The 26933-nt window shown below is 37.4% G+C and overlaps 1 protein-coding gene across 1 annotated transcript; it reads left to right on the top strand.

The window, feature by feature from the left end:
* Positions 1-21771: 21771 nt before the first annotated feature.
* LOC146897107 (uncharacterized) lies at positions 21772-22147 on the top strand. Its single transcript, XM_085734698.1, has one exon. It carries the CDS (start codon positions 21787-21789, stop codon positions 22111-22113), a length of 327 nt encoding a protein of 108 aa, XP_085590824.1. The 5' UTR covers positions 21772-21786; the 3' UTR covers positions 22114-22147.
* Positions 22148-26933: the final 4786 nt, after the last annotated feature.

Raw genomic sequence — 26933 nt, 5'->3', positions numbered from 1 at the left:
CCTTGAAACGACGTTCCTTCAGCGGACCCTGCTTCAACACAAGAGAATGATGATACCTGGCTAACTAGATATGCTTCCTCACCATGCACAATGACAATCTTACCATTCCTCATGAACTTGAGCTTCTGATGCAAAGTAGAAGTTACTGCTCCAGCGTCGTGGATCCACGGTCTTCCGAGGAGGCAACTGTAAGAAGCATTGATGTCCATGACTTGGAAAGTAATCTGAAATGTCTCAGGACCAATGGTAATCGGCAAGTCTACTTCCCCAAGAACATCTTTGCGAGATCCGTCGAAAGTTTTATCCAGATAACTACCTCCCCTCAGAGAAATTCCATGATGGCTCAATTGTCTTAATGTGGATTCAGGCATTACATTCAGAGGCGATCCAGTGTCCACCAACACATTGGATATCATATCAGACTTGCAGTGCACCGAGATATGCAAAGCTAAGTTGTGGTGTTTCCCTGCTTCGGGGAGTTCATCATCACCAAACCCCAAGTTATTGCAGGCAGTAATATTACTCACTATCCCATCAAACTGATCCACAGAGACTTCATGATCAACATAAGCCTGCTCCAGTATCTTCATCAACACTTTCCTGTGAGCTTCTGAGCTCATAAGCAGAGACAAAATGGATATCTTTGATGGAGTCTGCAGCAGCTGGTCAACAATTTTATAATCGTTCTTCTTGATGAGCCTCAAAATCTCGTCCAGATTAGACTCTTTGATGGGCTGGCCCGAGGGGCTGGCATTCTCTTCCTCAAGGTTAGCCATGTTTCTTCTCTTGTACAGTCTTGTCTGCTAAACTCTATCTGGTTGGTGAATCTTGCGAGCACGAGCCACCTTTCAGACTGCGGCAGAAGAACCAGGAGACAATGAGCACGGGAAGCCATTTGTGACCAATGAATGCATATGATGCATGAAATGTGTAAATGCATATGCAAAAAAGATTCTTTTTACGTGTTATCGAAGGGTTTTTAGACAAATTAGAAACTTGTAAACATTACTAAACAACGATTAACATGAACGGGAAACAAATAACCAACATATAGTTTTTACAAGACAATTCCCTTTGAAATGCTAAGCCAAGGGATAGACTTTGAAATGTAAAACAACACAAAATGGAAATAACAACAGGAAATGGAGATCCTCAAGCATAGGAAGTGGAAGCATCATCCTCAGACTCAGACTCATAGCTGCAGTATCGTGCATAGAAGTCACGGGCACCCCTAGCCCTCTTGGAGTCTCTCATAAGCAACCTATCTTTCTCTTCAATCTCCCTCTTAGCCTTAGCTAACTCTTTCTTCAGTGTCAAGACCTCGTGAGTCTTCTGCTCATCCTTTCCATCCAAAGTCATGATCAAATTCTCAGCCTCATAGTATCTAGACCTCCACTGATGTTTCTCCCGACTCTCCATAGCTAGATGCTCCTGATACATCTCCTGGGTAGGTGGGAGTAGAGGCAAAGGCATGGTAGGGACAGATGCAGACACATATCTCATAGAGGGGTAAGGCATACCAATCTCCTCAGCTTGGTTTATCACCCACTGTGTATAGGCCTCATGAGCAATACCGGACCTTATACCCATATGCTTTACCTCTTTCTTCCGAAGCTTAGTCCAAGCTTCCATGAAATCCTCTCTAATTCCCGTGGGAGCATTGGAGTAGTGAAAGAAGTAGGGAGCTGTAGCAAGATTGATGGGTTTATCTTTCATCGGAAAACCAAATTGTCGCAAAGCAAGCTCCGGGTTGTAGTTGATTCCACCCCGGGTACCAAGAAGAGGTACATTAAGAAACTTTCCACCACCAAAGATGATTTCCTTAACCCTAGAAGCGGGAGTGAGCCAAACCACTTCATTAGGAGTGAGAGCCATAATCCTCTGCGAAATAGACCAATTCTCCGGATTGTCGTGGAAAGACTCCGGAAGGTGCGAAATAAACCACCTATAGAGGAGAGGCACACAACAAAGAATGTAACCACGACCCTTGCCGGAACGATCATGAATAGCATGGTATGTGTCAGCTAGCAAAGTAGGAACCGGATTCTTGGAGTGGAAGATCATAATAGCATTCATGTCCACGAAGCCATCAAGATTCGGAAAGAGAATAAGCCCATAGATGAGAAGTGCAAGAATAGCCTCGAGAGTGTCCTGACAAGTGGTATTGAGGTTGGCTCTCCCAAGAAGATACTCTGAAGTGAACCCTCGGATGCGTGCCTTAGTGACAAGATTCTTGGAGACATCGGTGGTCTTGAGATAGAGATCTTTAGCAATAACCAATGGAGGAGGAGGATTTTCAGGTCCTGAGAAAGGTATCCCCTTAGCAATAGATAAACCCATCAAGGAAGAATAAGCCTCTAGGGTAGGCACTAACTGAAAGTCGGGGAAAGTAAAGCACCGATACTTCGGGTTATAGAATTGCACTAGAGTGTGCACAAGCTTCTCATCCACATTAGTATGAAGAATAGTAAGTAAAGCCCCGTAACGACGTCGGAAACCAGTCGGATCCTCAATCTTGAGTGCCAAATCTCTCAAACTAGCCAAATCCACTTCCTTGAACTTGTAGGACTTAGTCATCTTCATCCCTACAATGTTTACAAATTCAACTTGTCTAAGCCCTTCGATAACAATGCATGGAAAAAGTTTATGCATGTATGCATGTATGCATGAATGCATGATTATGTTCAAGTTCGGAGAAAACATGGTGGGTTGAAGTTCAAAGTCGAGGAGTCATGGGTGGACACGGTGTCCGGTGAATCTAGGGCTTTAGGATAATAGTAACCGGGTTCTAAAAGGTTCCCAAGTTGCAACCTCTCCGACGTATCTCATGGTGTCACGAGACAACACTCGCTCCATGATTATACGTGGAAGGTCTAACTTGAGTGTAGTATCGCGTGACGACTAAAACTCGAGACAACACTCGGTTTAGCCTCCGCACTACATCCTAGAAAATGGTCATGGATGGGTTTGGTTATCTACGGTTCATAGCGTCATAGAACAATTAGAAGCAAAGTGCCTAAACGCGACAACTCGCGCCGACAACATCACCCCCAAAATGCCTCAGCTATGTGGGATTGATCGCGTAATCCAAAACACGAGGCAACCCCCGGAATGAATTGTCGATTATATCCCTCCTAAATCCTAAGTTCACTCAGCCCGGGTGCAGGACTTTTGATATTCTCACCCCACACGTTTGCAAGAAATTAAACATTTATTCACATAGGAAAGCAAGTAAAAGAAGCAAATAAAAAATACAAGCGCAAGCGTGGAAATAAAGGCTAGGCGTAACTCTCGAATCTCCCCAGTGAAGTCGCCAGCTATTTTATCTTGGTTTTCGGGTGTCAAACATTGATTACGTTTGAACCTTTCAAACCGGTGATATCTTATTTTTTCTTGGGAAGGGAAAAAGTAAGCAAAACCCTTGAGAATCGAGGTCCGGGAGTTGTTTTCGCTACGGGAAGGTGTTAGGCACCCATAACGACTATAGTATCCTATAGGAACCGTCTTTAATTTCTACGCGCGCGCTTTATTTTTAAATGCTATTTTGAAATGTTATTTACACCTAAAGTTTGCTAAATGAAGAATTGGAGGGAGAAGAATGTTTTTGGATTTTTATTTTAGTTGAATTGAAGGAATTTTGTTCCTTGCCTACGTACCCGTTTAAGGGATCAAATCCACCGTAGTTCTCTTTCAAAAATGTTTTTGTTTTTGTTGGTTGATTTTAAGTTTGAAAATGGGAGTTGAAGAATAGAAAGAGGCCTCAAGGGCATGAGATTAAAAAAGCGTGGGGTTTGATTAGTTATTTGCAAAAACAAGTCAAAGTATGATTAAAATTTGTTGAAATTTGATTAAGAAAATAAAAGGAAAATTCAATGGGGTTTTGACCCCAAGGTTTATTATGAAAAATGCTTGAGTGAAGTTGTTCACATTTGCTTGGAAAATTGGTTTTTTCTAAGTATAAGTCCTAGGCATTCATCTAAACATACAATCCTAAACATACATCTAAACATGCATATTCTAACTATATAGTGATGTGTGTGCATGTGTCGGTGCTTGTGTCGGTGTACATTATTAGAGTCCATTGTCCTTTACATCATGCCCTAATTACATTCTATGGCCTCTTTGCCAAGAAATTAAAATGGCATAAAAGTAAAGTACAAAAGAAATCCTAAGTATTACATTCTAATTTTTTCATGAATTAAAGTGTAAGAAGCGAAACTAAAATTGAAGGATGAAATATGCTCATGAGACATGAAAGGAAATGGATTAGTAGCACGAAAATATAGAAAAGAAATAGAGAGAATTAAAGCAACTGGTAATTAACAAAGAGATAACCAAGAACTTAACCAAAAAACATGATGAAATAGTACTTGAAAGATCACTAAAATTTTAAGGCAAAACTAAGGCCTAGAAGCTTCACATCAATGGTAACATTTCAAAAGTTTTAATTCAATCATGATGTGAGGAATCAAGGGAAATTAGCATGCAATACAATCATAGTATCTTCAAGCCTATTTGCACTTTATTTAACACAAGAAAATCCACTTATTCACACGGTAAAAAAGTCACAACAAGAAACACATCAAGCAGCAAACATACACCAAATTAAGAGGCAAATTCACTCAAGAATACGCACATTCAAAGTTACAAATGTATACCGAAATCATGATCCAAGATCGCTCCAAAAATTACGCAAAGTTTTGCAAAAGAAAGTGAACCAAAGGCACACAAAATATGGCACATAATTTTTGAAGTGAGTCTTAGCATGAATTCACATTCCACAAGCAAATGACAAGTATCAATAACTAATCACACAATACTCACACAAACCTTAGAAAAAATTTTAATACAAATGTATCAAGAATTAAAAGAAAACGAGATCAACACAAACCGAATTATTTCACCTACTTCGGATCGAAATCAATATACAAGACACGTCAAGAAATCTCTAAAAAAAAGGTGCCAAGAAAGCTACAAGAAATTTTGTGGAATTTTTACATAAAAGAGGACATGCGGGGGGTGTAAAAATCAGTGTGCAGTATACTAATAGCAAGAAAAGCCACAAAACAAAATCAGCAACACAAAGGCCCAAACCCATACCTGTTACTAGTAGGCGCAGGACTCTTCTTCCTCCTCTTTCTCTCTAACAATTCACGATCCTTCCTGTCTAATCTCAGCAACAACAACATCGCAGATCACCTTTTCCTCAACGGCACCGTTTTGCTCCTCCACCGTTACTTCTTCTTCTTCTTCCCGAATTTCATTCTGAACAAGATTCTCCACCACACATTCCCTTAATTCTCCACCGTTTTCAACACTGTTGATCACACTCATCAGATTCGAACTGCAATCCCTCGTTGTCATCATTGCTGTTGTTTGCCTATTCCAATCGGCACAGTTTCATGAAGAGAGTCGATCGAACATTTCACCCCGTTGCAACGATCAAAGAAAGAGTGATACCGCAGAGACAGGAAAACGTAACGGTTCCGAGTTCGTCGCCGTTATCTTCGAGATGATAATTCGTTCATAGAGACTGAAACTCAATTTCGGATTCGGTTTCATCCCTTAATGTCGTGAATGTCCTTTTCACCTCAACAAATCGTTGTTCTGGATCCTTTTTCGGAGAATTGGAAGAAGCTATTAACAATGCTCTTCGTTCCTCTTTTCAATGCACTGTTTTTCGCGTCGAAAGGGATTGAATGGGGTTGAAGATTCTGAGGAAAAGAAGAGAAAAGAAATGGAATCCAGAATCAGAGGAATGGAATTCTGACGGTGAAAATGGTGTTATGCGGCGGCGAGAGCTAGTTTCCGGCGAAGTGGAGTCCACGTAATTGAGTTTGTCACGTAGGAGAAAGATGATTCGGAGCGATTGTCGTGAAAGCTTGCTTCGATTCAACAATTTTGTGGTGATGGTATTTGGATTCGGATTGGTGAATTTGCCGTAAATTGGTGAAGGTTTGTGATGATTGATTGAGGAGTTTTTTTGTAGTTTTCTTGATGAGTTTTGGTGGTTATGGAAGTTGAATGATGAAGATAGTGGTGGTTTGTGGTGGTTGAGGGTGGTGGAAGAAGTTAGTTAGGGTGGTGGAAGAAAGTGGTTAGGGATGAGAAAGTTAGTTGTGGTGGAGGAAGTGGTGGTAGAAAGTTAGTTAGAAGGGAGAAAAAAGTTGTTAGAAGGGAGGGAAAATTGAGAGAAAATAAATATGAATTTTGATGATTTTTGTGGAGTTTTTGTGAAAATGATTGAATGTGTGGACTTTGACTTGACTTTGACCCATTTATAGATGATGTGGTAAGCCTTGGACCAATAGGATAGAGACATGTGGCATTGGACTTGTAACAAACTTTTGTGGACCAATAGCATTTGGACACATGGCACTTGGACTTAACACACTTAAAAAGGATTAAAATGTAAATAACAAAAGTGCGCGGACTAAAATGAAAATTAAAACTAAAATTGAATTGAAAAAGTAAATTGAAAATTAACGTAAAACGAGACGATTAAAAACAACAAAGCAGATTAAAACGAATCAGAAATATTATGTGAAATGACCAAAACGCCCCTTAGGGGCTTAAAACGACTAAAAATGACTCAAATGCAATTTAAAAATGATTTTTTTTAACAAGGGATTAAAGCAAGAATTCATACAAGCAAAATAAAAGACTCAGAGACAATTTTTAGAATTTAAACAGGGTTTTAACACGTGAAAAGACTAAAATGCCCCTAGGGGCAAAATTGACTCGAAATGACTTTAAATGCAATTTTTGAAATGGACTCTGACATAGAATTGAAATGAAGACTTATTCACACTATTTGAAAGGACTCAAACAAATTTTTAAAAGACTGAAAGAATTTTAACATATGAAATGACTAAAATGCCCCTAGGGGCTAAAATGACTAAAAAATGACTCAACTGAATATTTTCTGAAATGAATTTTGACATGAGATTGAAACAAGGACTTATACAAACCAATTTAAAAGACTCAAACAATTTTCAAGGATTAAAATGAATTGAATGCAGGAAATGACTAAAATACCCTTTTATGTGAATTTTGCAAATAATATTGAAATAAAATGCAGAGAAAGATGCAATTAATCAGAGACATATCAAATGACTTATAATGCAAGAAAAGAAGAATTGAACAAGTATTTTTAGGTCCAAAATTAGGGTATAACATACGGTTGATGAATACAAGGCTTTCCTTGTAGTCAAAGGTTTTAGACAAAGAAAAAATATAGGCTTCTTCGACATTCATTCACCAGTCACGAAAATCATATCCATAAGAGTACTAGTCCCTTTAGTCGCCGTTCATAACTCGATAGTACTCCAAATGGATGTGAAAGTTTCCTCTTTTTATGTTGAACTAGAAGAAGAAATCTATATGAAACAACCTGAAAGTTTTGCGATTCATGGACAAGAAAAATATGGTCTGTAAGTTAGATAATTATTTGTATGGTCTAAAATAAACTCCTGAGGAATGACATGAAAAATTTGACATTCTAATGTTATCGAATGAGTATAAAGTGAATAAAAGTGACAAATAATATTTGCACGATCATATGTCTCTATGAAGACGACTTGCTCATATTTGATTTAAAGATTCATGTTATGAATTATGTGAAATCATTGTTTATCAACAACATTGATAAGAAAGACCTAAACAAAAATTGAAGTAATTCTTGGTTTCAAGATTACTAGATCAGAAAAGATAACTTTTTTGATAAATCTCACAAAGTTGAGAAGATCTTAAGGAAATGTAATTATTTCACCGTAAACTTGCAATCATATATTATGATCCAAGTGCAAGAACACTTGAGATGGAGCTAGAAAAAAGAATATACGAGCACCATTGGCAGCACTTAGGTATGCCACCTGATGACAGTGCATCAACACTAGTTATTTAGTCATATTTAGGTCTTTATTATAGCATTTAGAGAGTCAAATGCAATGATTCATGGTGAAATCAAGCCAAAACAGGAACAAGAGCTCAAGAGAAGAAACTTCAAAGAAACCAAGGAAAATTGCCTAAAACTCAAAGCATCGTGCCACGTTTGGTTATGTTCGTGGCACGTTGAAGGAAGCGTGGGACAAAGATTCATCTCTGGAAATTTCGTGGCACGAAGCAACGTGCAACGTGCCACGATGGTTGATTTTGTCTGCTGCCACGTAGGATTAATGAAGCATCGTGCCACGACCAACCCGCAACGTGGCACGATGATGGGCTTTTCTGAAACCCTAATTTCTTTCTATAAATATCCAGCTGCTAGCAAGGGTTTTGGTACTGATGATTATTGCGATTTTGAGCACTAAGGACGACAGGAGATCAAGGAACGAGCCCTGAATCTCATACCAACACCCCGTTGGTTAGATTTATGTATGTTTTCTCTTGTTAATACTTATGATTGTTTAGCTATGAGTAGCTAAACCTTTAGTTTGGTTAAGCCATGATGAAACTTTTGTAATATATGATTTTGTAGTTGAACTCTCTCTATAATCAATGCTATTCAGTTTTTATTCAGAATTACTTGTGTTTATTGCTTTTCATGTTATCGTTTTGTATGACTACTAGCCCTAGCTTCTTGCAATTACATGAGTCGATCTTAGGAATTGAATGACTATTAGCCCTAGCTTTTAATCCTGAAATAGTAATTTTGTTTAACTCAACACTAGGAACCTAGAGATAGGAAATTGAGGGTTATGATACATGAATTAACGTTCCAATATTGCTTCCGCGGTTATTCAATCACGTTAAGAGATTAATAGGGTTATAACTTAGGAAAGGACTTTGATGCGAGAGATTGATCAAAGTCACTTAGTTAATTTATCGTAAAAACTGAGTAGTAATTGAGAGTAGAGAGAGGTAGACTTTTTCATATAAAGCAATAGTGGATTCACCGGCTTAACCATTCATCTCAATATAATTTTCTTCCAAACTCTTTCTACTTTAATCAACTCTGATTAAAACCAAACTATACTGCCAAGGGCAATAAAATACAAACTTTACACATCCTAACATATAACGCGCTTGCTATAATTGAAATTAACACAGTCCTTGTGGATCGATATTTTTACTACTTCGATAGTTTTTGGTACACTTGCCAGATATCTATCAAGTTTTTGGCGCCGTTGCCGGGGACTGTTGATTTGTTTCAACAAGGCAATCACGTTATAATTTAGGATTTCTGCAATTTTATTTTTCTGTTTTTAGTTTCAATATTCATTTGATTACTTTGTATTGTGCAGTGCTACTAAGGTATTTGCTGTTTATGCGAGGTAAAGTGAGCTCCAAAGATCTCGAATTCAATCCGGAAATAGAAAGGACTGCTAGAGCACTCCGGAAAGCTGCCCGGTTGAAAAGGTTGTCTCATTCCGTTCCACCGGGTGTTCGAGAACAAATACCTGAGCCACTCTCACTTGAATCTGAAACATCTGCTTCTCCTCAATCTGCTATCATGGGAGAACCTGCACCAAGACCAAAGTTAGGGGACTACGGGTTAGCAACTCATTGCGGTCAACTGACCCACACTTTTCAACCAGCTAACCCCGTTGCTTTCGACATCAAGACAACTGTCCTCAACGGTTTGAGGGACAAGCAATTCGATGGGACTGAAGCTATGAGTCCTCATGAACACTTGAGCCGCTTTGCTGAGACTTGCGAGTTTTGTGTGCAACCAGCCACCGTGACTGAAGCACAAAAGAAACTCAGGCTGTTCCCTTTCACCTTGACGGGAAGAGCAAAAGATTGGTTGCTAACAATTCCAAACGGGACTGTCCAAACATGGGAAGAGTTAGAGCTGAAGTTCTTGGAGAAATATTTCCCTATGTCTAAATATTGGGAAAAGAAGATGGAAATCTCTAACTTCAAGCAAGGAGAAGGTGAATCATTGTATGATGCTTGGGAGCGATTCAATTTGCTCCTGAAGAGATGCCCTAATCATGAGTTCACCGAGAAACAATACCTCCAAATCTTCACTGAGGGGGTGACGCCAAACACTAGAATGTTCTTAGATGCTTCCGCGGGAGGAAGTCTTAAGAGCAAGACTGATCATGAAGTTCAAGCCTTAATCGAAAATATGGCTAGTAATGAATATCGTGCTGAAGCTAAGAAGAAAGAAAGAGGAGTGTTTGGGGTAAGTGAACAAACAGCAATCCTAGCTAACCAAGCAGCCATGAACAAACAAATAGAGGCTCTTACTAAGGAGTTTCAAGGGTTTACTTTGGCTCATAAGCAACAACAGGTGGCTGCAATCAAATGTGACTTATGCGGTGAAGAACATCCCAATGGTGAATGTGTTCCAGAAGGATCAAGTGAGGAAGCTAATTTCATGGGAGGTTATCAAAGGCAAAATCAATACTACAACTCAGGAATCAACAAGCATCCAAATCTCAGTTACTCAAATAACAACGCTTTGAACTCTCAGATGCTTAATCCTCCACAACAACAAAGGAAGCCTTCAGCTCTTGAAGAAACTATGATGAACTTTATGAAGATGACTCAAGGCAACTTCGAAGAGATGAAGAAGAGTCAAGAGGCTGAGAGAAAGAACAATGAGGCCTCCAGGAAGATGCTTGAAACTCAACTTGGGCAATTAGCTAAATAATTGGCTGAACAAAACAAAGGAGGATTCTCAGGTAACACACAAGACAACCCTAAAAATGAGTCTTGCAATGCTATTGAGTTGAGGAGCAAGAAGGTCTTGACACCTCTAGTTCCAAAAGTTCCAAAAAAGGCTGATGAAGTAGTAGTGGAGGAAGAAGAAGAAGAAGGTGAAGTTGAAAAGAATAATGAGGTTGTAGTTGAAAAAGTTAATGATCAAGGAGTAGTTGAAAATGAAAGGAAGAAAAAAATAGAGGGAGAAAAAAGTGAGAAATTGATTGATGAAGATTCAATCTTGAGGAAGTCTAAGAGTCAAATATTGAAGGATGGAGAACAGCCACAAGTTGTTCCATCATATGTGAAGCTTCCATACCCTCACTTAGCCAAAAAGAAGAAGAAGGAGGAAGGACAATTCAAGAAGTTCATGGAGCTTTTCTCACAACTTCAGGTGAACATTCCCTTTGGTGAAGCTCTTGATCAAATGCCCATGTATGCTAAGTTTATGAAAGACTTGCTGACTCGAAGAAGGAAACCAAAAGACGATGCAAACATTGCACTTTCAGAAAATTGTAGTGCAATTCTTCAAAAGAAACTTCCACCCAAATTAAAAGATCCAGGTGCTTTCACTATTCCTTGTTCTATTGGACCGGTAGACATTGGTAGAGCGTTGTGTGATTTAGGGGCAAGTATCAACTTGATGCCTCTTTCAATGATGAAGAAGCTTGGATGTGGGGAGCCAAAGCCAACAAGAATGACCATTACTCTAGCTGATCGGTCAATCTCCTATCCTTTTGGTATACTTGAAGATGTGCTAGTTAAGGTCAATGAGCTAGTATTTCCTGCTGATTTTGTAATCCTAGACATGGCTGAAGATGAAGACATGCCACTCATTCTTGGAAGACCTTTCCTTGCAACCGGTCGAGCTTTGATTGATGTTGAAATGGGCCAGCTTATGTTGAGATTCCACAACGAGCAAGTTGTGTTTAATATTTTTGAAGCCATAAAACATCAAGCTGAAAATCCTAAGTGCTACCGAATAGATGTTGTTGATGAGATAATTGAAGATGATTCTCGTAAGCCTCAACCGACACAACCTTTAGAGAAAACATTAGTTAATTCTATAGAGAATGATGAAGATACTGAAGATATTGAGGTAAAGGATTGTGTCAAGCAGCTTGAGGCAAGCAAGCAACAAATGCACCACCCGCCACTTGAAAACATACTTGGTGAAAAATATGGGGGATCGGAAACATTGAACAATGAAAAAGAAAAAAATCCAGAGTTGAAAGAACTCCCTCCACACTTGAAGTATGTCTTTCTTAGTGAAGATTTTTCCAAACCAGCAATCATCAGTAATACATTGACACCTTTAGAGGAAGAGAAACTAATGAGGGTGTTGAAAAGTAATCAAGGCGCATTGGGATGGAGCATTTCTGATCTAAAGGGTATTAGTCCAGCCTATTGCATGCACAAAATACATATGGAGGCTGAATACAAACCTGTGGTTCAACCTCAAAGAAGACTAAACCCAACAATGAAGGAAGTGGTCAAGAAGGAAGTATTAAAATTGCTCGATGCAGGTATGATTTACCCTATTTCTGATAGCTCTTGGGTAAGTCCTGTTCATGTGGTGCCTAAGAAGGGAGGAATGACGGTAGTGGCTAATGAAAAGAATGAATTGATACCCACACGTACCGTAACTGGTTGGAGAATGTGCATAGACTACCGGAGGCTGAATTCTGCAACAAGGAAAGATCACTTTCCATTACCTTTCATGGATCAAATGCTAGAGAGATTGGCTGGTCAAGCCTTTTACTGCTTCTTGGATGGGTACTCAGGGTATAATCAGATTGCAGTGGCTCCGGAAGATCAAGAAAAGACTGCTTTCACCTGTCCGTTTGGTATATTTGCTTATAGGAGAATGCCCTTTGGGCTGTGTAATGCGCCGGCGACCTTCCAAAGGTGTATGCTCTCCATCTTCTCTGACATGATAGAGAAGAACATCGAGGTATTCATGGACGACTTTTCTGTGTTTGGTAAGTCTTTCGACCAATGCTTGTTCCACTTAAATGAAGTACTAAAAAGATGCACCGAAACTAACCTTGTTTTAAATTGGGAAAAATGTCATTTTATGGTTACCGAAGGTATAGTTTTGGGACATAAAATAAGTGCTAAAGGCATAGAAGTGGATCAAGCAAAGATAGAGGTTATAGAGAAACTTCCACCACCTGTCAATGTTAAGGGAGTTAGGAGTTTCTTGGGGCATGCCGGTTTCTATCGGCGTTTTATAAAAGATTTTTCAAAAATTTCTAAGCCCCTTTGTAACCTCTTGGTCAAAGAAAATGATTTTGATTTTGATTCTGAGTGTTTAAATGCTTTTTCTTTGATTAAAACCAAGTTGGTGACTGCATCAATAATCATTGCACCCGATTGGGATTTACCTTTTGAACTTATGTGCGATGCAAGTGATTATGCTGTTGGTGCAGTCTTAGGCCAACGGAAGAACAGATTTTTCCATGCAATTTACTATGCAAGCAAGGTTTTAAATGAAAATCAAGTTAACTATTCCACTACTGAAAAGGAGTTGCTTGCAGTAATATTTGCATTGGAGAAATTTCGTTCTTATCTAATAGGCTCCAAAGTCATTATTTTTTCAGATCATGCAGCTCTTAAATATCTCTTGACAAAAGGTGATTCAAAGCCTCGGTTGTTGAGGTGGATCCTTTTATTGCAAGAATTTGATCTCGAGATTCGTGACAAGAAAGGAGTGGAGAATGTAGTAGCTGATCACCTTTCAAGGTTGGAAAATGAGGAGGTGACGAAGAAAGAAAAGGCTATCACAGCAGAATTCCCGGATGAAAAGCTGATGTCGATTGAAGAAAGGCCTTGGTTTGCCGACATGGCGAATTTTAAGTCCGGTAATATAATTCCGGATGACATGGAACAGCACCAGAGGAAAAAGTTTTTCAAGGATGCAAACCACTATCTGTGGGATGATCCTTATTTATTTAAGGTAAGTGCTGACGGTTTGATTAGACGGTGTGTTGCAGGTACGGAAGCTAACAGTATCATGTGGCACTGCCATAGCTCAGCTTATGGAGGCCACCATAGTGGGGAAAGAACCGCTGCGAAAATCTTGCAAAGTGGTTTCTGGTGGCCCACTCTCTTCAAGGATTGCCAAGAGTTCGTAAAGAGGTGTGATGAATGCCAAAGAACAGGTAGTATCTCAAAGAGGAATGAAATGCCCCTAACTGGAATCATTGAAGTTTAACCTTTTGATTGTTGGGGCATAGATTTTATGGGACCATTTCCCTCCTCTTACTCTTATCTCCATATACTTGTGTGTGTTGACTATGTTACCAAGTGGGTTGAAGCGATACCATGTGTTGCTAATGATGCTAAAACTGTGGTTAATTTATTGAAGAAAAATATTTTCACTAGGTTTGGAACCCCTAGAGTTTTAATCAGTGATGGGGGGAAGCACTTTTGCAACAATCTTCTTGAAACTGTGCTTAAAAAGTTTAATATCAAACATAAAGTTGCAACTCCCTATCATCCTCAAACTAGTGGTCAAGCGGAGGTTTCAAACCGTCAGTTGAAACAAATTTTGGAGAAAACTGTAGCGTCTTCTAGGAAAGATTGGTCTAGGAAGTTAGATGACGCTCTTTGGGCATATAGAACTGCGTTTAAAACGCACCTTGGGATGTCCCCTTATCAGTTGGTTTACGGAAAGGCTTGTCATCTCCCGGTTGAATTGGAACATAAAGCTTACTGGGCTATCAAAGCCCTAAATTTTGATCAAACTTTAGCTGGAAAGAAAAGGTTATTAAAACTTAATGAGCTAGAGGAGATGAGATTGCGTGCGTATGAGAACGCCGTAATTTACAAAGAGAGAACTAAGAGGTATCATGACAAGGGGTTGGTGAGGAGAGAATTTTATATTGGACAACTTGTTTTGCTGTTTAATTCCAGGTTGAAGTTATTCCCCGGGAAGTTAAAATCCAAGTGGTCCGGACCATTCGTGATTGTAGATATGTCTCCTTATGGAGCAGTGGAGCTTAGTAAGCCTGGTGAGCAAGAAACTTTCAAGGTAAACGCACAAAGGCTGAAACCATACCTTGGAGGTGAACTCCTAAAGAATAGAGCGGGAGTGGTGTTGAATGATCCTTAGGGGTCATCATAAGTCAAGCTAGTGACGGTAAAGAAGCGCTGGATGGGAGGCAACCCATCGGATTTAAATCCACTCAGGTATTGTATTTATCTATTTATTTATTGCATTTTTTTTTATATATAAAACAAAAACAGCAAAAATATTTTTAGAAAGTTGAAAAGAAATTTTTATTTGAAAACCTAGACCAACGTGGCACGATGGTTCTTCATCGTGGCACGTTTTGAGAATGGCTCCAACATTGTTCGCCACTGGAAATTTCGTGGCACGAACACTCTCAAAACGTGGCACGTTTGCTGGAAGAACTATGAACGTGGCACGATGGTTCTATGATCGTGGCACGTTGATGCCCAGAACCATGATTGTGCCACGTTTTCCTGCATCGTGGCACGTGAGTGGGAAGTTTTGAAATCATTTGACCGTTACAAACCTGTTCGTGGCACGACCGTCACCCAACGTGGCACGATGACCCTTTGCCTATATATACAGGCCTCACAAATTTTTCACAACTTTCACTCTCCCTTACCGAAACTCTGCCAAAATTTCGCCCTAATCATCTTCATCCTCTCAAACTCGTTCTTACCCCTCAAGTCATCATCCCAACCACCCCTATACACAACCTAGCTCACATATATCACCAACCCCTTAATCTGTAACCCCATATTCAACCAAATCTTTCTTTCACTAAACCTAACCCACAAATTTACCCTCTCCCTTTATCCAAACATTTATCTTAACTCTACAAATGGCCTCATCATCCCACAAACGTTCCAGAACAACCCGCAGCATCCAATCAACCCAACCACCACAACAACCCGACTATGAGAAATTTCAGGATGATGAACATGCCGAGAGGTTTGAAAAGATCAAGGGGTTTAAGTTTTCTGGTGAAAGGAGGTTTGATTTCATCAACCTTCAGAGGTATCCTCAATTTGAAACAACTGTAAGAACGCTTGGGTGGAAGAAATTGAACGACATGGTTGAAAAAGAAAGCAATCGCACCATTGCCCTTGAGTTCTTTGCTAATGCCTTTGGAGATGAGGATAATGTGGTTTATGTCCGTGGAAAGCAGATAGATTATAGCCCTAGAGCCATCAATGCATTTCTAGGGCTAAAGCCTCCAAGACAATGTCACGTAGAAATGAGGAGGTCAAGGAGCTCGAATAATTTTCCTTCCGATGATGTGCTTCAGCAGATTTTGCAGGAAATTGGCGAAGAGGGTGTTGATTATGTTAGGTCCAAAGCTACTGGGTTTCCTACTAGGATGGATGTGGTGGACCTCAAGCCACAATACAAAGCTTGGGCTTCATTCATTCATTCTACCTTGGAAAGTGTTTCTGCTACATCTGAGTTGCCTATGGAGAGACTGTATATTCTGGAGGCCATTATTTTTGGCTATGGGATAAATGTGGGGCGACTGATCAACTTGAGTCTTAAGGAAATGGCAAATTGCGGGACTTCGGTGCATTTGGGGCACGTTTGTTTGATTAATGCTTTGTGTAAGAAGGAAAGTGTCCCGGAGGAGCTTGGAGACATCATGCTTAAGTCAAAGGGAGCTATTGATGATACTGCTATGGTGAAGTTTGAGAAGAAGAAAGGTCGTGAAGGACCACCGGTTCAGCGAGAGCGTGGAGGACCATCTCAGGCACAGCCCATGCAGGAGGATGCGCCTCAATACCCGCCACTACACCCGATGATGCTTGATTACTTAGGAGGTATGGCTTGCTGGGCCCAGGATACATCATCACAGCTGTATGTGGACGGTCCTTACTTCGGAGCGGAGCTTTCTCTTGCTGCTGATCAGCACCGTCAGAGGTCCCTTCAGAGCAATACTTTTGATAGGTTTGGCACTGAGGCCAACATGGAGGACTACATTATGGAGCAGAGGAGACGTGCTGGTGAGAGAGAGGGTCGTCTTCGATCCGACTTCGCTCGAGGGAAGGCAGTTAGCGATCAGCGCATGAATGAGTTTTATGCTGACTTGCAGGGTGATCCGGAGGCCACTGATGAGGATGAGCAGTGATGGACTTAGAGTCCAATTTTATTTTCAGCTTTCTATCTTTGTTTCTTTTATTTTGATGTACTTTTTATTCCGTTTGAACATTATGTTGGTGTGTCGTTGTTTGACTTTAATCCCCACCGTTTGTGATGCTTTCCTTTGTTTATTATTAATGAATCTGTTTGCCTGTGGAAATTTATCAGTCTCATAACAATGCTATACCAATGATATGCCAAAGAGTTCAAGGAGGATGATGCCTAATTGATTCAAAGGGAAGTGTACGGCAAAGAAAGTAGGTAGCCACAACTCCCAGATATCTCAACTTGTAAGGTCCATAGCCAAATTTTTATTTTTCCAATTTTACATATATGAGTGTTCCATGCAACTGCTGTTTCTAGAACTTGCGATATTTCTCTATTTGTTGATTGGTCTTGTTTTGTACACACTAAGGCAAAGTGCTTGGTACCTTGAGCCTTTTTGAGCCTACCTTGATTTATGAATTATTTATCCTTTGTAAAGCCAATTTGAGCCATTAGGTATAGATCACTTTTGTTCGGTGACTAGCCACATTACAAACCTAGAAGACCTTAGGAATGAATGTCCCAATTATTTGTTTGAAGCTCTTTAGGTTGTGAAATGTTCAAGTTTGGGGTTGCTTTTGGAATTAGCAACTTACTAAGTTTAGGGTGGGGGTACTAGAGAACTAAGAAAAAAGAAATGATTCAATTTTATATGTTATCTCTTGAAAATAAAAAGCACTTGAAATGGTGCAGAAAAAAAAAATGAAAAGAAAAGAATCTTGTGTATGAGACCAACAATGTTTATATGTCTCAGAAAAAAAATAATAAGTTCTCTAGTACTCTTTGTGTTAAATTTGAAAGGAAGGATTGGTTTTCTGTGTGTTATCAAGGATACCCAAGTAGTATGAGCTTAACTTCATTGTTTTATAACACTACTTCCCAAAATATATCCACCTTTCACCTAAGCCTCGTTATAACCCTGAAAGACCTTAAAGTGTGTACTTGACTCTGACTTTGATTGACAGTTTAGAAATTTTTCAAGCTTATGGTAATACAGCAGACCTGCATGATGATTGTGTGACCCTATTCAAACAATTGCGTGGAGTTGTGGATTTGGAGGAAAGAGCTTGGCATCCGGTACATCATTACACCGGAAGGGAGTGAACTTTTTAAGCATATCATTGGTTGGTAAGTTGTTATCTCACTGCGATTTTTCCATTTGCAAATTGATTCCTTGAGGACAAGGAATGGTTTAAGTTTGGGGTTGTGATGACAGTGCATCAACACTAGTTATTTAGTCATATTTAGGTCTTTATTATAGCATTTAGAGAGTCAACTACAATGATTCATGGTGAAATCAAGCCAAAACAGGAACAAGAGCTCAAGAGAAGAAACTTCAAAGAAACCAAGGAAAATTGCCTAAAACTCAAAGCATCGTGCCACGTTTGGTTATGTTCGTGGCACGTTGAAGGAAGCGTGGGACAAAGATTCATCTCTGGAAATTTTGTGGCACGAAGCAACGTGCCACGATGGTTGATTTTGTCTGCTGCCACGTAGGATTAATGAAGCATCGTGCCACGACCAACCCGCAACGTGGCACGATGATGGGCTTTTCTGAAACCCTAATTTCTTTCTATAAATATCCAGCTGCTAGCAAGGGTTTTGGTACTGATGATTATTGCGATTTTGAGCACTAAGGACGACAGGAGACCAAGGAACGAGCCCTGAATCTCATACCAACACCCCGTTGGTTAGATTTATGTATGTTTTCTCTTGTTAATACTTATGATTGTTTAGCTATGAGTAGCTAAACCTTTAGTTTGGTTAAGCCATGATGAAACTTTTGTAATATATGATTTTGTAGTTGAACTCTCTCTATAATCAATGCTATTCAGTTTTTATTCAGAATTACTTGTGTTTATTGCTTTTCATGTTATCGTTTTGTATGACTACTAGCCCTAGCTTCTTGCAATTACATGAGTCGATCTTAGGAATTGAATGACTATTAGCCCTAGCTTTTAATCCTGAAATAGTAATTTTGTTTAACTCAACACTAGGAACCTAGAGATAGGAAATTGAGGGTTATGATACATGAATTAACGTTCCAATATTGCTTCCGCGGTTATTCAATCACGTTAAGAGATTAATAGGGTTATAACTTAGGAAAGGACTTTGATGCGAGAGATTGATCAAAGTCACTTAGTTAATTTATCGTAAAAACTGAGTAGTAATTGAGAGTAGAGAGAGGTAGACTTTTTCATATAAAGCAATAGTGGATTCACCGGCTTAACCATTCATCTCAATATAATTTTCTTCCAAACTCTTTCTACTTTAATCAACTCTGATTAAAACCAAACTATACTGCCAAGGGCAATAAAATACAAACTTTACACATCCTAACATATAACGCGCTTGCTATAATTGAAATTAACACAGTCCTTGTGGATCGATATTTTTACTACTTCGATAGTTTTTGGTACACTTGCCAGATATCTATCACCACCGAATGTATTAGATCCGACATTGTCGAAGTCGTGAAACTCTTGTGCAAGTTTACTAGTAGATGGATGAGAAGCATTGCCATGCTATAGAAAGAGTCATGAGGTGCCTTAAGAAGACTATGACTCTAAGATTACTTCACTAGGAGTAACATATTGTACTTAAATGGTACAAGATATAAAATAGAACATCTTTCAGATGAATATTTAGCGACTAGTGTTTGCACATTGAGCATCACTAGAGGAGTTGTTTGTTAAAACAAATGATATTGACTCAGTCCACTATGGAATGAATCTGAGATGAGAACGCTAGAGAAAACTAGTGAAGAAGCAAGTTGGCTAAGAACCTTGCTAGCTGAGATCCCTCTATGGGAAAAACCGTTACCTACTGTGTTAATTCATTGTGATAGTACCGCGGTTATTGCAAAGATTAAGAATCGTTATTACAATGGTAAGAGACGACAGATAAGGCAAAAACACAGAACGATTAGAGAGTGTATCTCTAATGGAGCGGTTAGAGTTGATTTTGTACGTACGAATGAAAACTTAGCTGATCCTTTGACGAAAGGACTTAATAGAGAGAAAGTCCGAGAAACATCCAGTAGGATGTGACTAATGTCTATAGCCCACAAGTGATGGTAACCCGACCTACATGACTGGAGATCCCAAGAAATAGGTTCAATGGGTAAAAACAAGTCATAAAGTGGTAGAACATGATATGAGATAAAGAATATAGAAAGCATGATCCTGCAGCGAAAGAAGGATGAGGTAATAGTAACTCTTAATGAGATCTATACTCTATGTTGAGTGGGGTACACAGCTACAGGAGTACCCTTGATAGACTCACCTATACGAATGTGGAACTTAGGCCGATCCTATGAAATTTCGAGGCAGAATTCCTAGAGCATTCGTTAAAACAGGGATACACGTGCATGGCCTTAAAACGCACGGGCTTTTAGAATACACCTATGAAAAGGTTTGTGTGTGGATTCTATGTCTGAGATAGAGTTCAATGTTGTAAGCAACTCTTGTTAAATCAGAATACCTTCCACTATACAAAGGTTCAAGTTGTTGGCGACACCTTTGTAAATTAGCAAATCTTATTGAAAAGTTTACGAAACCATTATGAAGTCAAGTGGGGGATTGTTGGAACACTAGTTAATTCTAGTGAAGAAAATTGGAAAGAAAAACACTATGAAAGAACTAGTGTGTGGGTGTGACTTAAAAATGTCCCACATTGGAGGGTCACCCCAACTAGTAAGTGTTTATATATGGGCAAAGTGACCTCCAAGGGTTGGGGTACCCAATTTTGTGAACGGGTGAACGCTTACAAAATATATATATCACGCGCGACGACGTCGCCGTCCGACCGGCCGGGCCGGGCTTGGGCTTGGGTCGTGGGTCGTGGGTTGAAAAAAAAATGATATATATATTTTTTGTCACTTGAAAATGTTAAATTAATTAATTAATTAATTTAATCATTATCTGTAAGCACTACGCATAACAAATAAATTTGTTACGATCCTATCCGATCCAAAACGCGTATCCAGAAACTTCCGAATATATCCAATTTAGAAACAAAAATGCGTTTGCTTAAGGATTAAGCAGACTTAATCCCCAAGTCACTCGTTTTTTGTTACAAACTCTCCCTATAAAAGGAGAAGTTCGCCCCACTCATTCTTCACACCGAAAAGAATTTCATTGAGTTGTCGGGAATTCTTTTCTTCTCTTCTCCCTCCGACTTGTGTTAACAATTTTCTTCTGCTTCTACTCCTTTATGTCCCTTTCGGTTTCAAATAGAGCGGTTACATACCGTATCGGGTGGCTTCGATCAATCGATTGAACCATATTTTAAGAGTGTTCTTAAGACCATAGTCCCTTTTTCGGTTTAATGTCCCTTCGGAATTAAGAGTGGTCATAAGTTCATAGTCCCTTCGATAATATATGTCCCTTCGGAATATAGAGTACTATTAAGATCATAGTCTCTTTTCGTAATACTAATGTCCCGTCGGAATTATGAATGATCTTAACAGTATATAAATTATTTCGATAATTTTCTATTTAATAAGAAATGGTGGTATCACCATATTTGAGTGGTCGTAGTGCCGTATTGATGTTTTGGAGAAGTTAAAATTAGAATGGTGGTAACACCATATTTGAGTGGTCTCAGCACCATAATAGAATGGTAATAATACCATATTAATTTGAGTGGTTTCAATATTAAAGAGTGGTCTTAGAACCATATTTGAGGGTGTAATTCTCGAACGATTTTCTACAGTGTAGTAGTTAATCGAACAGTTGTAGCTGGGCTTGTTTTATCCTGGAGGCGGCGTGGTTGATAGTCTACCTTGCACAACTTTGGGTAGTGTCACGAAACGTCTTAAAGAGAGCGACCTGGTCGTGACTCAACCTAGTAACAACTTCGGTAAATAACATAATTTGGAAATCGAAATTTAACAGTTTGGAAATCCAAAAACAACACTTAATTTGAGAATTATCATAATGGAATTCAGATCCAAATCATGCAAGGATCAAAGTTTGCAGATTGAAAACTATAGTGGTGGAAGAGTAGCTCCATCAAGCATGCAAGATATGAGAAGTTATAGTACAAAGTATGCTGGTAATTCATCTGCTTTTGATCAAAACAAGGTAGAAAAAAGTAAAAGTAAATTTAGCAAAGCATCAAAAAGTTGGAGCTTCAATGATCCAGAGTTGCAGAGAAAGAAAAGAGTTGCTGGATATAAAGTATATGATGTTGAAGGGAAAATGAAAGGGTCTTTCAAGAAGAGTTTAAGATGGATCAAGAACACATGCAGCCAATTATGGTGATGATTGATTCGTATACATATGATATAGTCTATAGTTTATAGGCTTAAATGCACTTTTCACCCCCTATGTTTTAAAAAGTTGCGATTTTGGCCCCCTATTTAAAAAAATGGATATTTTGACCCCCTAACTTTTGGCCCTCTTTTGATTAGCTGATTTAGATGGAGATCATGACAATTTCTCAGTCTCTGATGGGGTAAAGTGGCATGGGGATAGAAGGATGCTGATAAGTGGAGTCCAAACTGGCATGGTGTAACTTTTGGCGCCCTAAAAAAGGACCCACTTATCAGTTTGGACTCCACTTATCATGTCAGTTTGGACACCATGTAAGTTTGGACTCCACTTATCAGCATCCTTCTATCCCCATGTCAGTTTACACCATCAAAGACTGAGAAATTGACATAAAATCAGCTAATCAAAAGAGGGCCAAAAGTTAGGGGGTCAAAATATCCATTTTTTTTATAGGGGCCAAAATCGCAACTTTTTGAAACATAGGGGGTGAAAAGTGCATTTAAGCCTAGTTTATATATAATAACTTGGACAGTTTCCTTCCTTAAAAAAACATACAGTTAAAACTCTATAAATTAATAATGGCAGGACCGGAGAAATTTATTAATTTAGAGAGTTATTAATTTATCGATAAATTAATAATTATTAATTTAAAGAGTTTTTAAGTAATTATACTGTACATACCAAACAAAAAGGCAAATTAGTCTATGCCTCTTACAATTACGTTGCATCGAACCTTATGACTCAACGTAAATTAGTAACTACTGTGTTCGTATGCATTGGAAATCAATAATAACTTTTGAAGTACAGTAAATGTAAACAAGAGGAACAAATATGTTCAATGTATTCTTAATATATTTTTTTCAGTTTCTATGAATTATTAATTTATGATTTTCTTGGGACCGAAAATTATAAAGGGATCTCACAAAAAATTATTATCTTATTATTTTATCGAGTTTTTCAATTTTTTACATTGGCCCAAGTCGGGACCGGACAAATTTATTATTTTAGAGAGTTTATTAATTTACAGAGTATTAAATTAAAGAGTTTATACTGTAACTTAGTTTCTTATTTATGTTTTTGTTTTCTGTTGTAATTTACTTATTTTAATTTGGATTCTAAATCTATCAAAATTAAATTATATATATACTTAGAAAAAGTTGAATTTCATTGTTGTATGGAACTTAGTTGATAATTTATAGATGTCATCCCCTGCCTAGTTCATCAAATTTTAGGAAGGCATTGTTTATGCATATATATATATTTGCTAGTTCCTGAATTTCCCAATCATCAATTCAAACATAAAAGTCAAAATTACACTAATCGTCGCTTAACATAATTTCAGGTAAAATTTTGGCCCTTTATCTTTCTATTTTGTCTCGATCTAGCCATTTAAGTTATAAAATGACAATATATTATCATTTTTTATGAGATTTTTTCAATGAAATATGAGTTTCTTGGTTTCTATAATGAAGATTTGAGTTTGTTTATGACGTTGATGAATTTTTTTTTTTTGAAGTTTTTGATTATTTTTTGGTAGTAGTGGTGCTACAATTTGTCTTTATTGACATGCAATTTAATTAATTAAAGTTTTTTTAAGCAAATGGGACGCAGGAGAATCTGCGGTACCCTAAGTAGATTAGATTGAAACAAAAAAAAATATATATATATATATATATATATATATATATATATATATATATATATATATATATAACCGGGTCATATAAAATCCGACCCAGTATATAAACAGATAATACAAAACAACCAAGAGGGTAAGGAAACCACAAATCTCAATCTAAGAGGTAACAGCTATGCACCACGTGCACAATCCAATGAGTTCACATATGGACACGAAGCTGAATTGAAAGAAAGAAAGAAAAAAAGTGTGTAAGCTGACGAGCCACATACCTAATTTTCATATTGGGAACATGATAACGAGTTCAAATATCAACAGTTTACAATGTAAAACAACAACAAATTGACGGTCATTTATTGTCCATCGTCCGAAATCAACCACCAAAAAACAATACACATTTCAGGCCAACTTCACGAACTAGTCCGCCTAATTGGCCAAGTACAAAATTTACGTATAGTAACGGTAATAGTAAATAGTAATATATACTTGGAGCATCTCCAATAACAAGTGTTCCATAACCAATATTAAGAACTCCCTCCGGTCCTTAATATGAGAAGAAAAACAAAAAAAAAACATCAAAACCAATGCACTCATTAATTAATGTAATTTTTTAAATATTTTTACAAATATACTTTCATAAAAAATTGTGAAGCATTAAATACATCTACTAATACTCCCTCCGTTTCAAAATGAGTGTCGCTTTAGCCAAAAAAATTTGTTTCAAAATGAATGTCACTTTCGGTTTTCAATGCAATAATAACTTTTTCTTTTCAATTGTACCTTTCAATTAATACTATGTTACACTACTTCCAAAGTATTATTTTTTCTTTAATGAAAAACAAACCAATAGTTGATTAAGATAATTTGGTAAAATTGCTATGACATTTGACTACTTTATTCCATTCCTTAATCTGTGTGCAATTGGTTAAAGCGACACTCATTATGAAACGGAGGAAGTATTAGAAAGACAAACATTAAATAAGGGGTAGAAAAGTCTTTTAAGCAATAACTACTCCTTAAAAATTGTGATTTTTTCTTATAAATAGAACCAACAATTTTTTTTGAAAATTTTCTTATATATAGGACCGGAGGGAGTAATTTCCACAATGTAATATAAAAAAGGGTTAATAAGGTATTACCCCTCTGTAATATAGGTCATTTCCGGGTTTCCCTCCTGTAAATATATTTTTTTATTTACCCCCTATAAAAAAAATGTTTCAAAATAACCCCTAATAGGTCATTCAAAACCACTTTTTTTTACTAGGAATTTTGATTTTTGAATGACCTATTAAGGAGGTAAATCAAAACGAAAAATTTCTACATGGAGTAAATAAAAAAAAAAATTACAGAAAAGAAATCTGGAAATGACCTAAATTACAGGGGGTAAAACCTTATTAACCCTATAAAAAATTAAGCAACTTTTATGAAACCAAGACTTTTAATTATGATTTTTTTATTTGCACTCAGCCTTTATGTATTTTTCTTTTAATGATTTTTCTCATGAAATGTTGATGTTATATGGTAGCTTATTTAAACTACTTCAACCAAAAAAAAAAAAAAACTTTGCTAGTTCCTCCAATGAGAAGAAATATTAAGGAACGGTTTATCAATCTATAAAACTCGCTTAAATACTTCCATTGTTGATGCTTTAAAGGTGATATTTTCCCTTAAAAATAAAAAGTGATAGTCAATATTTTCATAGAGTATGTTCTGCTCGGCTGCTATATTTTATTCAATTTTTTTAGTAGATATTTTTGTGTCAAGTAGTCTAGTCGTTAGATTCAGGCACTATAATTATGGAGAACTGAAAAATCCAGGGTTCAAAAATTGACCTTGTGTATCATTATGCAACGGAACTATCAATTGAGTTACACTTACAATACTATGTAGATTTGTTTTTAGTAGTAGTAGTAGTAGTAGTACTAATAGTAGTAGTAGTAGTAGTAGTAGTAATAGTAATAGTAATAGTAATAGTAATAATAATAATAATAATAATTTCTTATGACAATATTATAATAAAAATTGCATTAAAATAAACATTGTCAAAAATGACATTATTATAAAGGAAATGCTAACGAGTATCTCCATAACACTCTTTAAAATTCTCTAAAGGTAAACTTTTATAAAAGTTTGTGTGCTTAATGTATTGAAAATTGTACTCCCTCCGTCCCGGAATAACTGACCCATTTTCTAAAAAAAAGTGTCCCAAAATAATTGACCCATTTCAATTTTCAATACAACTTTCATCATTCCCAATACAATATAACACTAAATAATACTACTTTTATCATTCCCAATACAATATATTCCACTTTCCCCTTTATTTATACACTTTTCTTAATTCGTGTGAAAAACCAAAGTAGGTCAATTATACCGGAACGGAGGTAGTAGTATTTAACTTTTTCAAATAATACTTTTATTAATTTAAAATGATCAAAGAATGTTTAGGAGACACTAGTCTCGTCAGCAAGACCCTTATTATAATATAAACATAAAGTTCAGGCTAAAAAAAATTTTTGACACTGATGAATCAATTGTTTAAGCCCAAATTTTTTGAATCATTGAGTTAAACAATTAGATTAGTTGTTTTATGGATCATACTCTTGTTTCACAAATTGTTTAAGAGATGGATCATATACAAACGGATTCTTTTTACGTATTTTCCATATGCATTCTTTTTCGCTTCTGCAATTTAGATTAGGAAAAGCAGTAAATTTACCTTGCCATTTATAATGAGGCAAACTAGCGGTGCAATTAGCATTGTGTATTGTCATATCATATCCACGAAAAACTTGAAAAGATTCTTCTGGATTTGGTTTTACTTCTTGCAAACCATAATAATATGTGGCGCATGAAACTCCCAGTTCATCTTTATTCATATCATATCCTGGAATATCATCAACCATATGATTTTTAAAGGTTAGTTTATAAAATAGATGATCAGTTGGAGGTTCCCAGAAATATCCCCCCAAATATGCATTTGATAACCCACATAATAATAACAGCATTAAAATAATTTGCATTATTATATTTGGGGAAATATTTGCAATGACTTTGTTAAGTGATGTTTCTTTCATTAATGCCATTGACAAGGATTGTAATCTTAGTTATACATGTTCACATTATTGTGTATGACTCTTAAATAGATAAAAATGGAAGTCGTTATAATAGGTTG

The sequence above is a fragment of the Medicago sativa genome, chromosome 8 (assembly GCF_051527215.1).
Source record: "Medicago sativa cultivar Bolivia chromosome 8, Bolivia_mono, whole genome shotgun sequence".
Classification (NCBI taxonomy): Eukaryota; Viridiplantae; Streptophyta; class Magnoliopsida; order Fabales; family Fabaceae; genus Medicago; species Medicago sativa.
Note: the sequence above shows the minus strand (reverse complement) of the source record. Positions and strands in the feature narration are given on the sequence as shown.